This window comes from Gavialis gangeticus, unplaced genomic scaffold (assembly GCF_001723915.1).
Source record: "Gavialis gangeticus isolate Ggan-Ray unplaced genomic scaffold, GavGan_comp1, whole genome shotgun sequence".
NCBI classification, from domain to species: Eukaryota; Metazoa; Chordata; order Crocodylia; family Gavialidae; genus Gavialis; species Gavialis gangeticus.
This window is the reverse complement of record NW_017729005.1, coordinates 10,035,069-10,046,353: the sequence shown is the minus strand read 5'-3', so window position 1 is coordinate 10,046,353 and position 11,285 is coordinate 10,035,069. Positions and strand designations below refer to the sequence as shown.

The 11,285-nt window shown below is 41.5% G+C and overlaps 1 protein-coding gene across 1 annotated transcript in view; it reads right to left on the bottom strand.

Annotated features, from left to right (window-relative positions):
* Positions 1–11,285, bottom strand: part of PLEKHA8 (pleckstrin homology domain containing A8) — a 52,737-nt gene that overhangs the window by 22,165 nt on the left and 19,287 nt on the right. Inside the window, exons 6-12 of the mRNA XM_019508648.1 lie at positions 10,442–10,482; positions 9,588–9,745; positions 6,059–6,197; positions 5,452–5,537; positions 5,158–5,216; positions 2,316–2,446; positions 1,531–1,601 (exon numbers count right to left, since the gene is read on the bottom strand). Of these exons, the coding sequence (XP_019364193.1) occupies positions 1,531–1,601; positions 2,316–2,446; positions 5,158–5,216; positions 5,452–5,537; positions 6,059–6,197; positions 9,588–9,745; positions 10,442–10,482 (685 nt within the window). The remainder of the gene's footprint in view (positions 1–1,530; positions 1,602–2,315; positions 2,447–5,157; positions 5,217–5,451; positions 5,538–6,058; positions 6,198–9,587; positions 9,746–10,441; positions 10,483–11,285) is intronic.

The window sequence follows — 11,285 nt, the reverse complement described above, 5'->3', positions numbered from 1 at the left end:
CCCCATGCCCCCTCCCTCTTCCCTCCCCTTCCACCACAGCAGACTTACCAGTTGGACACTGCTCTAAGCTGCCAGGCTGTGCTCCTCGCTGCCTATGTGCTGCACTGTGGCTGCGCATGCACGGGCCATTTATCAGCCAAATTATCAGCCATATCAGGCCAATTTCCGATACAGACAATTTTCTTTATATCGGTGCTGATCCGATATTGGACTGATATATCGGTGCACCTCTAAAAATTAGCCAGTCAGATTTTTTTCAGTTAATTTTTTTTTTAAGCATTTTACTGCATTTAACCCTTTGGGTCCATTTCTTGGTTGCTTGTTTCTCCTGTGGGATTTGGAAGGCCAACAGCAGTTCAAGAGCTTTATCTGTAGTCATAACTTTTTCTCTGAATACAAGTCATTTTTTCTAAAACTGCACCCGAGAATGTGGGTTGACTTACAAGTGGAGTCATCTTATGATCAGAACAATATGGTATTGGGATATATTTTGTGTGCACAATACGAGCTAATTAAAGGACAGTTAAATCCAAGATAGGATCTGTATTTAGTTCCAAATGCGAGGCAGCCTGTGGTTACAATTCTGACATAGTGAATTCTAGGAAGGTTTTCTCTCTCCATGTTCATGCTCTGCTAATAAACAGTTTCAAGTTTTTAGCTGTCTTGGGAGGTTCTGGTTGCAAAAAGAGGGGTGACTGACACAACCAATCCAGATAAAAGACTCTGAATAACAGGAACTATGAATATGAGTCTGCATCAACTGGGTGCAGACAGCAAAGCATTGTAGACTAGCTAATACATTTTTGGCCAGTTATAGCTTTCTTCATGTCATGAGGCTTCATTTCTAGATAAAATGTAGTTGCAGAAACTGAGGGTGAATAGTACACACATGTTGATCAAGATGGCCAGCAGAGGAGGGTGCTCAGCTTGAAGACAGGATACTTATTTAATTGATGAATTGTGGTCATAGCCTCTTCCAGCTACAAAAGCACAAGGTATTACTGTACATTTCCTATGTGGATTGGTGACTTTATTTTTTCCCAACCATTCCCAGAATGGTTTGGAAGAAACTGGTTCTAAACAAGCTAAATTATTAACATGGTATTGAATATATTATTACTTTGTATTAAAATAAATGCAAGAACATATATGCAGAAATGCTGTGTCCCCCAAATCCCACTATTATATTAGATGTGTAATGTTGGTGATATGTAAAGCTCCTTATTACCCTACCGATAACTGCAGAAGAAAATGAAATGGTGGCATACTCTTCTTTGTTAGACAAGGGTCTGCCTTCTGTGTAAAGCACATGCTAACTATGCTCATTCTTATCCTTCTACTACAGAAAGATGGACTACCAATAATGTAGCTCTCTGTAAAGATACATTTTCAATGAGATGGGTTTCAGAGAAGATCTAGGTTGGAGTTGAACAGGAGAAGATATAGGTTGGAATTGAACAGCAACAGTAATATTAAAATTGAGAAAAAAGCTCAAGTATATATTAAAAAAACAAAACAATTGGCACTTACTCAGAGCTGTTTGAATATTCTTTTCACCATTCTTTACTTCTGTCAAAAACCCCTTCAAAAACTTTAAGCCTCTGTCAGAAAGGAACCAAAAATGCAAAAATGCATATAATTTTTATTTCAAAAAGTAATTTTTGAGGCTGCATAATATAAGAACATAGTTCTAAGACATTTTAGCAACAAGTATGAATACAGTCGCCATGTTAGTGGCTTACTGAATTCCACAGAGACAACACAAGATGAAGTCTCTTTTTTGGCCTACTCATAAGACAAAACTCAAAGTAAGTAGCAATGTATATAGTGAGATGGATTTGTTAAAATCCGCTATCTCCCTCTCAATTCCTCATAAGGGCTGTCCTAAGCAAGCTGTACTGCAAGACAGCATAGGTGACTGGTAGAGGGTGCACGTGGCCCCCCGACGGCTGACACTGATGCTGTCATTAGGGCTGGTGCTCTCCCTGACAAGGCCTCCGCCATTGGCAGCTTCTGCAGGTGCCCCCCCAGATTGAGGAGGCACCAGTCACTCATGCAAGACAGATTGTATGTTGTAGCTTTAGTCCCATCATTGACTCAAGGGGGCCAACACGAACAGTCAAGCATGATTATTTTGTCACTTGACTAGCAGAAAGAGTGCACTTAAATTATTTGCATGGCATGGAAATTTGAACCCAAGTTTGGACTAACTTGGGTGGCAAAGAAGCTTGCAAGAACTGCTTCCTACATTCAGCCAGCACTGGTGAAGCGATCTTGGTTACTTCTTAAAATTAAATTAAAGGTTAGGCATTTACCTTTTCAGCCACAAGAGGGCTTCTGTAGCAGAGTTTCTTATTTGTGCTACCTCAGCACTCACTTCGTGGAATATTATTTTCTGCAGAGTGTTGAACTCTTCTTTGTTAGTTATATATTTCTGATTTATTTTCTGAAGAAAAATGCAACAGAATTTATACTATTTTTTTACATTTTATAAAGACAAAAAATTCTGTCTCTAATAAATAGCTCATTTGCCAGGCCTCTCATAAATAGCAAAAATTATGGTTCCTATACCAATTACTTGTAATATACATGGAGATACAGACACCACATTTGAAGGAAAGGAATAGGTGGGCCTTAACAATCACCTAGCACTTAAATAAGGAGTGGCAGCAACAGGCCATAAAACAGTCCTATCTATTTTCCCCCTCATCAGCAAAGCTAACCGCACTTTTCATCAGCAAAGCTAACCACATTTTATTATGCATCAGCAGGTGCATGACAAACAGGTCTAAGGAGGTGATACTTCCCCTCTACGTGGCATTGGTCAGACCACAGTCGGAGTACTGCATCCAGTTTTGGACTTCACAAAGGATGTTGATAGACTTGAGAGGGTCCAGGAGGGCCACTCGTATGGTTAGGTGCTTACAGGATAAGTCCTATGGGGAGAGACTGAGGGACCTGGACCACTTCAGCCTCTGCAAGAGAAGGCTGAGAGGTAATCTTGTGGCCGCCTACAAATTCGTTAGGGGGATGCAGCAAGGGATCGGAGATGCTCTGTTCACCAGAGCACCTCTCAGGGTAACAAGGAACAACGGTCCCAAACTAACAAAGAGCAGATTTAGGCTGGATATCAGGAAAAAACACTTCACAGTGATGGTGGCCAAAAGCTGGAATAGGCTTCCAAGGGAGGTGGTGCTCTCCCTTACCTTGGGGGTCTTTAAGAGAAGGCTGGATAGGCATCTGGCTGGGGTCATCTGACCCCAGCACTCTTTCCTGCCTATGCAGGGGGTTGGACTCAATGATCTGTTGAGGTCCCTTCCGACCCTAGCACCTATGAATCTATGATTAACTTGATTTTCAGGCAGGGACCCCTGCTCAGAATCCTCCACCCAAAAGAAAAGCAACATAATACTGACAGCGGCTGGTGCAGCAGATTCTCTACTACAGAGGTACTCAAACTTTTGGCTCTGTGGGCCAGATGAATGGCATGGCACTTGTTCACGGGTAGACATTCAGGATCACTGCCCGCATCCCATACCATGCCACTTGGATCCCACTTTGTCTGATCCATTGTGCAAGGCCGTGCCATCCATGCAGACAGCTTCCCACAGGTCTAGAAATTTGGCAGCAGGGGAGCAGCAATAAACACAGCCAAATTTTTGCACCTGTGGGGAGTCCTGTGGGTTGGATGACAAGACTCCATGGGCCACAGGTTGAGCACCCTTGCTGTATTAAAAGTCATCAGAACACTTAAATTTACATTATTTTCATAAAGATGCTCATTTCAGACAACACCCTTTTCAAAAACAGAGGTCAAAACAGTCTGAATAAGCTCTCATTTTGAATCAGAAATAGGAGTTACTTTCACTCAGTACTATCTTTCCACTCCTTCTTGGTTTTTACAACTTGTATGATCTATACACTAGCTCAGTGTTAGCAGATATTACAATATCATGTAGTAGGGAAACTGAAGGCGAGATGAAAAAAAAATAAAGGCTATTTAAATTATTACATCTCCTATTGAAATAAACCTAGATAGGAGCTAAACACCAAAGAATATCCTTTTGGAAGCGTCAACACAGAATCACTGGGTAAATAAAAAAACTACTTACTTGGTATCATACTAGTCAACAATTACATTCTGTTCCCCATTAAAAGTTTAACTTTTTAAGCACCTCTCAAAGCTTTGGATCAAAGAAAAATTCAGAACCAGAGTCTCAGCTGATGTAAGTCACTACTGGTATACCGTCTGAGGGATCTGGTCCTTAATGGTTTAGCTGGCTTCTACTTAAAGAAGGATGTTTATTTTTAGCCTATATGATGAACAAAGGTTTAATAGCTACTGCCTGATTGTATACCTTAAAATCCTTTCAGTTCAGAATCAGAGCACATGGACACACAACATTAACTATAAATTGGATTTTATTCCTTAGTAAAACTGGAGCAGACAACACATCCTTATATCAGCATAGGTCACTACATTCCAGATTTTAAAAAGTTACCCCTACATAAGCAAGGAGCAACTATACACTTATGTTAGTTACACCAGCATATACTGGTCTTGTGTCTGCTCTCCCAGTCAAATGTCATCCTAGGTAGCCATTTGCTCAAAGGACACCAGATCTCTTGCCCAGGCATTGTCACAGTGTATACTGGGACAGTGGATCATGTGTCCACTCCTAACGACAAAGCAAAATGGAGGGTGACTTACTCTACAATAATTGTGAGATGCATCCAAATCCAAGGTCATATGCACAGGCTGTTAAACTACACTATCTAAAATGCTGTATATCTGAGAATCTCTTAGAAAAAAATGACTGCGTGGAAAAAAGGTAGTGTGTGCTTTTAGAACAAAATTTGCATCCGTTTCAGCATTCTGACCTGGCAGACAACAGTGTTAGGCTGATATTACAAAACCTCCTAAAACAAACTTTCACAACAAATTCCTACATAATCAATGTGCCTAATCTACTTCTATATCCTTCAAGCATACCACATTCTTGCTTTCCTTGTATACAAATTGTTTCAGTTTGGTTGAATGCCTGCACCCAAAGACACTGGTAGTTATATTTACCCATTTGGGCTGTTTAATCTTATGGAGAACAGCAAAGTTCTGTCCAATTTTGTTTACAAATCAGTGCCAGAAATTACTATTACCTTGATATTACCAACAAAATCCATTTTAACAGGAGCAAAGACTGTTGGTCCAAGTTTGTCTAGAAGAAAAAGGAAACATATTAAACCAGTTTTTCCATTTTCCAGTGCCATATCTCCACAACATCCATTTCTTTGTTCTCTAACAGCTTTTCTAAGTGGAACCCCCCCAAACAAAACAAAAAACCCAAACCCATAGAAAGGAGTAAATCTTTTTCTTTTAGAATAGGACCAAAACTCCAGAGCCAAAATGTAGCCCACATGCACTTGCCACAACAAAAGCAAGTAACTGCTTACCCAAGACGGGCACTATTGCATAACATGATTGCAGAAACTCCTCTGTGGGTATGCCATCATCCTCTTGAAGTTCAATATCGCTAAACCTAGAGATTCCATTACAAACAAAGATATCACTACTTTAAATATTGCCATTCATGCAATTTGAGAGAAATTACATTGCATATCTGCTTCATGTGAATGAAGCAAATTATACACTTATTGAGTCACTGGCATAAACAAGTTCCATTTACTTCATTGCCAGCTTCAGCTACTGGTGAATGCAGCCCAGCAGACTGCAAATATAAATAAAGGTCTTTGATCAGAATGGTAGGTTGCAACCTGGAAGACAACTGTAATTAAACTATCTGTGATAAATTGGTCTCTCTATTGGGAGAAAAAATTCCCCTTATCATAATTAATGGCTAATTTCTTAGAGTTCAATTACTGCTGCCAGATATTCTTGCAAAGGAAAACCAGTTCTATTTTAAATAGGAATGAAGAGAGAAAAAAAAATCCACATGAAGTGGCATTTAAATGACAGGGCTCAACTACTAGACTGCCCTACTCCAACCATCACTATTACAAAAGTATTATATGGCCTGCAGTATTATGTGGCCTGCATTACCTATTACTCATGACACTAAAGAAGGTAGGAAAATCCTCTTCTTTCTCTTCTTCCCAACCAGTTTCTTGCTTTAGCGACTCATTAACACTGTTACTCTCTGTGGGCAGCAACTTGCCTTCACCATCTTCTTTAATATCACCTTATATTTAAAAGGAATGGAAAAAATAGTTACACTTGCTTCAACTATTGTTCTTTCAGATAGCTTGTGTCTTGTCCATTATACGGGTCTGCAAGCCCAGCTCATTCTACTTGAAAAAGCTGTCACTAGCAGTGCCTGTTAGCACATGTACCCTGTGTTTCTTCAAGTCTCCAACAGGAACACTAAAAGGCAGTGCCACTTTGACCCTCTCTTAACCCTATGCCTTGAGGCTCATGGTAGTACTGGACTCCAAAGTAGATGGGAAGAAGGGTGGATTATGAACTAAACATGTCCAACATCTCAGAGAACTACAGGTAAAACAACCACTTAATTCTCTGGGCAATTATATATGTCTGAAAACAGCAGCAATCAGTGGCGGGTGAAAATGGCAGCAAAAGGAATCAGTGGTGGAGAAGCAATGCTGGGGGAATTGTGGGTGAAGTAGCGGGGCACCAAGTTTGAGAAATGCTGCCATACTCTACTGTGTAACCTAGTCGTTGGTCTGTTGTAATGATTTCCAAGCACCAAGGAACTGAAATAGTGTCTCCAAAAGGAGGGGAAGGACAAGGAAGTTGGAGGCTGACTGGTTTGCTGTTCTCAATAAAGCAGTCTAATACACTGCTTAAATGAATACAGATGCTGCTACCATGTAGTAGAAGAGGTGGCCTTCTACATACATACTGCAGAAAGACAGTATCAGTTACAGGTTGTTTCCACTGCTCCTGCTGCTCTACTGGTGTGTATCATCACCCTTCAGACAGTATAAGGGAGCACTGTACAGAAACACTTGCTCATCTCAGAACTGATGGAGTCATAAGGTGACTTGAGAGGCATGAGAGTTCAAAAGGAGCCAAGAGAGCTCAAAAGAATGCACTTCCTTGATAGGCACTGTTAGTGAAAACTTTCCAACTTGAATGTGCTGGATATAGTTTCATAGTTTCTAGGGTCGGAAGGGACCTGAGCAGATCATCTAGTCCGACCCCCTGCCATGGCAGGAAGAGCACTGGGGTCAAATGACCCCAGTAAGGTGGTCGACCAACCTCCTCTTAAAAACCCCCAGGGTGGGAGCCTGCACCACCTCCCTTGGAAGCTGGTTCCAGACTCTAGCCGCCCTGACCATGAAGTAGCGCCTCCTGATGTCCAACTTAAACCTTCCCTCCACCAGCTTGTGACCATTGTTCCTGGTCACTCCTTGCGGCGCTCGGGGGAACAGGGACTCCCCCAGCGCCTGCTGATCCCCCCTAACCAGTTTATAACAGGCCACAAGATCCCCCCTCAGCCTTCTCTTTTGAAGGCTGAACAGGTTCAGGTCCCGCAACCTTTCCTCATAGGACCTACCCTGCTGTCCCTTGATCATACGAGTGGCCCTCCTCTGGACCCTCTCGATGCTGTCCACATCCCTCTTAAAGTGCGGCGCCCAGAACTGGACGCAGTACTCCAGCTGCGGCCTGACCAGTGCCACATAGAGGGGGAGGATCACCTCCTTGGACCTGCTCGAGATGCATCTGTGGATGCACGACAAGGTGCAGTTGGCCTTCCTAGCCGCCTCCTCACATTGCCGACTCATGTTCATCTTGGAGTCAATAATGACTCCCAGATCCTTTTCCACCTCCGTGCTGACAAGAGGGGAGTTCCCCAGCCTGTATGTATGGTGCCGATTGTTCCTCCCCAGGTGCATCACCTTACACTTGTCTGTGTTAAACCCCATCCTATTCTCCTCCACCCATCCTTGTAACCTATCTAGGTCCAACTGTAGCCTGTTGCTCCCCTCTATTGTGCCCACATCCCCCCACATCTTAGTGTCATCAGCAAACTTGAACAGGGTGCTTTGCACCCCCTCGTCCAAATCACTGATGAAGATATTGAACAGTGCAGGCCCAAGGACCGAGCCCTGTGGGACCCCACTTCCCATGTCCTTCCAGGTCGAGAAGGACCCATCCACTACCACCCTCTGGGTGCGACTCTCTAACCAGTTGGCAACCCATTGGACTGTATGGGTGTCTACGCCACAGTCCCCCAGCTTCCTAATGAGAATGGGGTGTGTGCATGTAGAGTGAAAAATGTGTGGGCACCTCACTCTAAGGACATCTCTGCTGCTAAATGATATCAGTCATCTGATTTGAATGTTATTTGCCATTCATTTCATCTTACCCTACACAATGTCATATTGAAAAAAATTAGTTAGAACGCATAGCTCTACTAACCTCTACATCCAGGGTTTTTTTTACACAAGTGCTAGCCAATGCCAGTCACAAACTGGACTACTTAGCGACACAAGCTGGAAGAACACCAAAGGAATGCAACAAAAGAGATGTCTGTTTGTGAAATACAAAAATTGAAAACATGCTGACAGCATTTGCCTACAATACCCACCCCGATGTAGGAGGTATTGACCCTAATAATAAAATGTTTATGGCATTATGGAAAAAAAGGATGGTAGGGCTGAGTGGTCCTGTCATAGGAACTGCAAGAGTAGCCAATCCCAAGGAAAAAGGTTTCAGCTGAAATCTGTTGCACGGCTAATAATTTCTAGGTTAATGGAAACTAAATCCAGAGAAAGTGTATGGACTGGGTTCAAAATAAACTGAAGGCGAACAGGAGACAGCAAAGGGAATTCTAGAAAGCAAGAGTGTTACTTAAATATTTGTGACGGACACAGCATAACTCCATAAGCTGAGTACCTCTTGGTATACACCCTCTTGCATAAATGTATTCTAAGGGAAACCCTAGTCCAGTCAACAAAATGAGAAAACAAATATAATTACTTCTAAATAACAGAAGTGGAACACTTTAGAGTACGAGATAGAATCCAACACTGATTTACAATTCTCCTTTTGTACTGCCTTTTCTCACCCAACGTTATGCAATATTGTCCTAAGTTTTATTCAATGTCTGAAATAACTTAAAAATGAAACTATAAAAACACACTGAGCTTCTAACATGCTGGGCCTTGATATTTGAAAAGATGTTGAAAAGGCTTTAGGGAGATGAAAATGTGTGTCTAAAGAACAAAAGCTTTGCCAGACTGCACTACCTCTCATGTCTATCTTGCCTCTGAAAGAGTTATACATAGCTCAAGGGAGCACTTTAGTCTTGGTAACCATTCAATTCTTGATCTCTTTATTAAGGCTACCAACAAGGGTGTGATATAAACTAAACTGTGGTTATCTTGTTCTAACATGCTCAGCTCCTTCTGGAAAGAGAAATACCCACAGGCCTTAGAAGGGAAAAGTATAGATCAAAACGGTAGGTGTGGTAGGGACCTCAGAAAGTCATTTAATCCAGCCTCCTGCTCAGGACAGGGCTGCCCCCAGCTAAACCATCCTAGTCAAGTATCTGCCTAACTTGCTCTTGAAAACATTCAAAGATGGATATTCCATACACATTTACCTGTCAAATTCTTTTCTACGTGGTCTTCATCTGAAATATCACAGTTTCCTCCATCAGTTTTTGTGTGTAAGGGCATCAGATTTTTAATCAGGGCATGTTCATGGTGATTAGCTTCTGTCTTTAAGGAGCCATTTTCACAGCTGTTCAGTTCTATCTGTCTGTAGGGATTAAACAAAGTACATATTCAAACCAATGTGTAAAATATGTTACTTGGCTTAGACAAGTTTCTTCATGCATAACTGCACACAGCAATATGAGAAAATGAAATCAAACTGTAGGCTGTTAAGATTGCTGTGAGGAAAATACTGGTCTAAAATGAACTGACTGCAGTCTGCAAAATAGTAAAGATAAAGAAAAAGGTATATTATTAAAAAGGGACAGGGACCATCCCAGTTGGTTTAAAAGTAGAGTTAAATGAAGAGAATGTGGCTAAGACAGAGTTCCCTGGCTATGGCATTAATGATATTGTTTGTTTTTTTCTCACCCAGATCTGTTCCACAGGAATCACACTGCTAGCACACAGAAGTGGAAGGCAAAGATAGGGGAGAGAGGATTAAAGAGATAAGCATGATGCCTACTTTGTTCCCTGTATCAGAAGTCTTTAAGAGGGGTTGTGGTGAGGTTTCTGGTAAGTAGCCAACAGAAGAAAATAGGGAAAAATGTGAGCCAGATGACAGGGGAATGCTATTTGCTATCTTCATTTTAAGATGCATCATTTGCATCACTACAGTTTGATATTGTAAACAGCAGATATAAGCAGGGTAGTAAGATGAAATGAAAGAGGCAGACATAACCAAAAAGACTATGTAATTCTTTAAAAAAGCTGTAATGCAAAGAGCAAAGTTATAATGTACCTTTCTGTTGTGGTGCAGCTAGAGGTAACAGAATGTTTCACCTATAAGACAGAAAAAAATTACCCTTCAAAGCAAAGCAACATTTTGGGTTTCTCAAACTTCTCAGTGCATTAAAAGAAAGCTGAACATGCGCTCACCTGTTTCACTGAAATGGGGCCTATAAAAGCAGTCCAGCAAAATACATACTGGAGTCACAACCTGAAAAATATCTGGCCTCCCTTTTGTAGACAGATCTAAAAAGCTAACTAATAAATACTGAGGGAGAAGCTAATCCATTGGCCAATACGTTGCTTGTCTCCACAAACCTAACCAGCGCAGTAATGTGAGAGATGAACAAACAAATCCACCATTTCAAAAGAGCCCAATGAAAGACTGGGTTATGGAAAAAGGAAATCATCCTGCTGGGTACATGCTATAAAATAAACCTTGCGCACTTCAGCTGAATAGCAACACATCCGTTCCTGCCTGCACCCTCATCTGCTGTTAACCAGGATTGTTGCCCCAGATCTGAACATTTTTTCTGTGGATTGAGAACTCCAGACATGATGATGAGGTCATTTTTAAAAATTCATACTAGACTTCCATAGCAGGTCAGCCTGACATATTTTCTTGGGACATGGATATTTGAGAGTGGATCCATTTTTGAGTATTACTGATTAAAAAGTCTATCCAACCACTGAATGCAAGTGATTGGTCACTGAGATAACCTTTAAAAAGAGTCTTACTTCACCTGCAATCCTCACTTCACCTGCACCAGGACTTTACTTATGGATAGTCATGAGTCAAATCCAAGGCTAAAATCCTTAACTCTGCACTTCCACAATTACTTTGTTGCAGGAAAAAC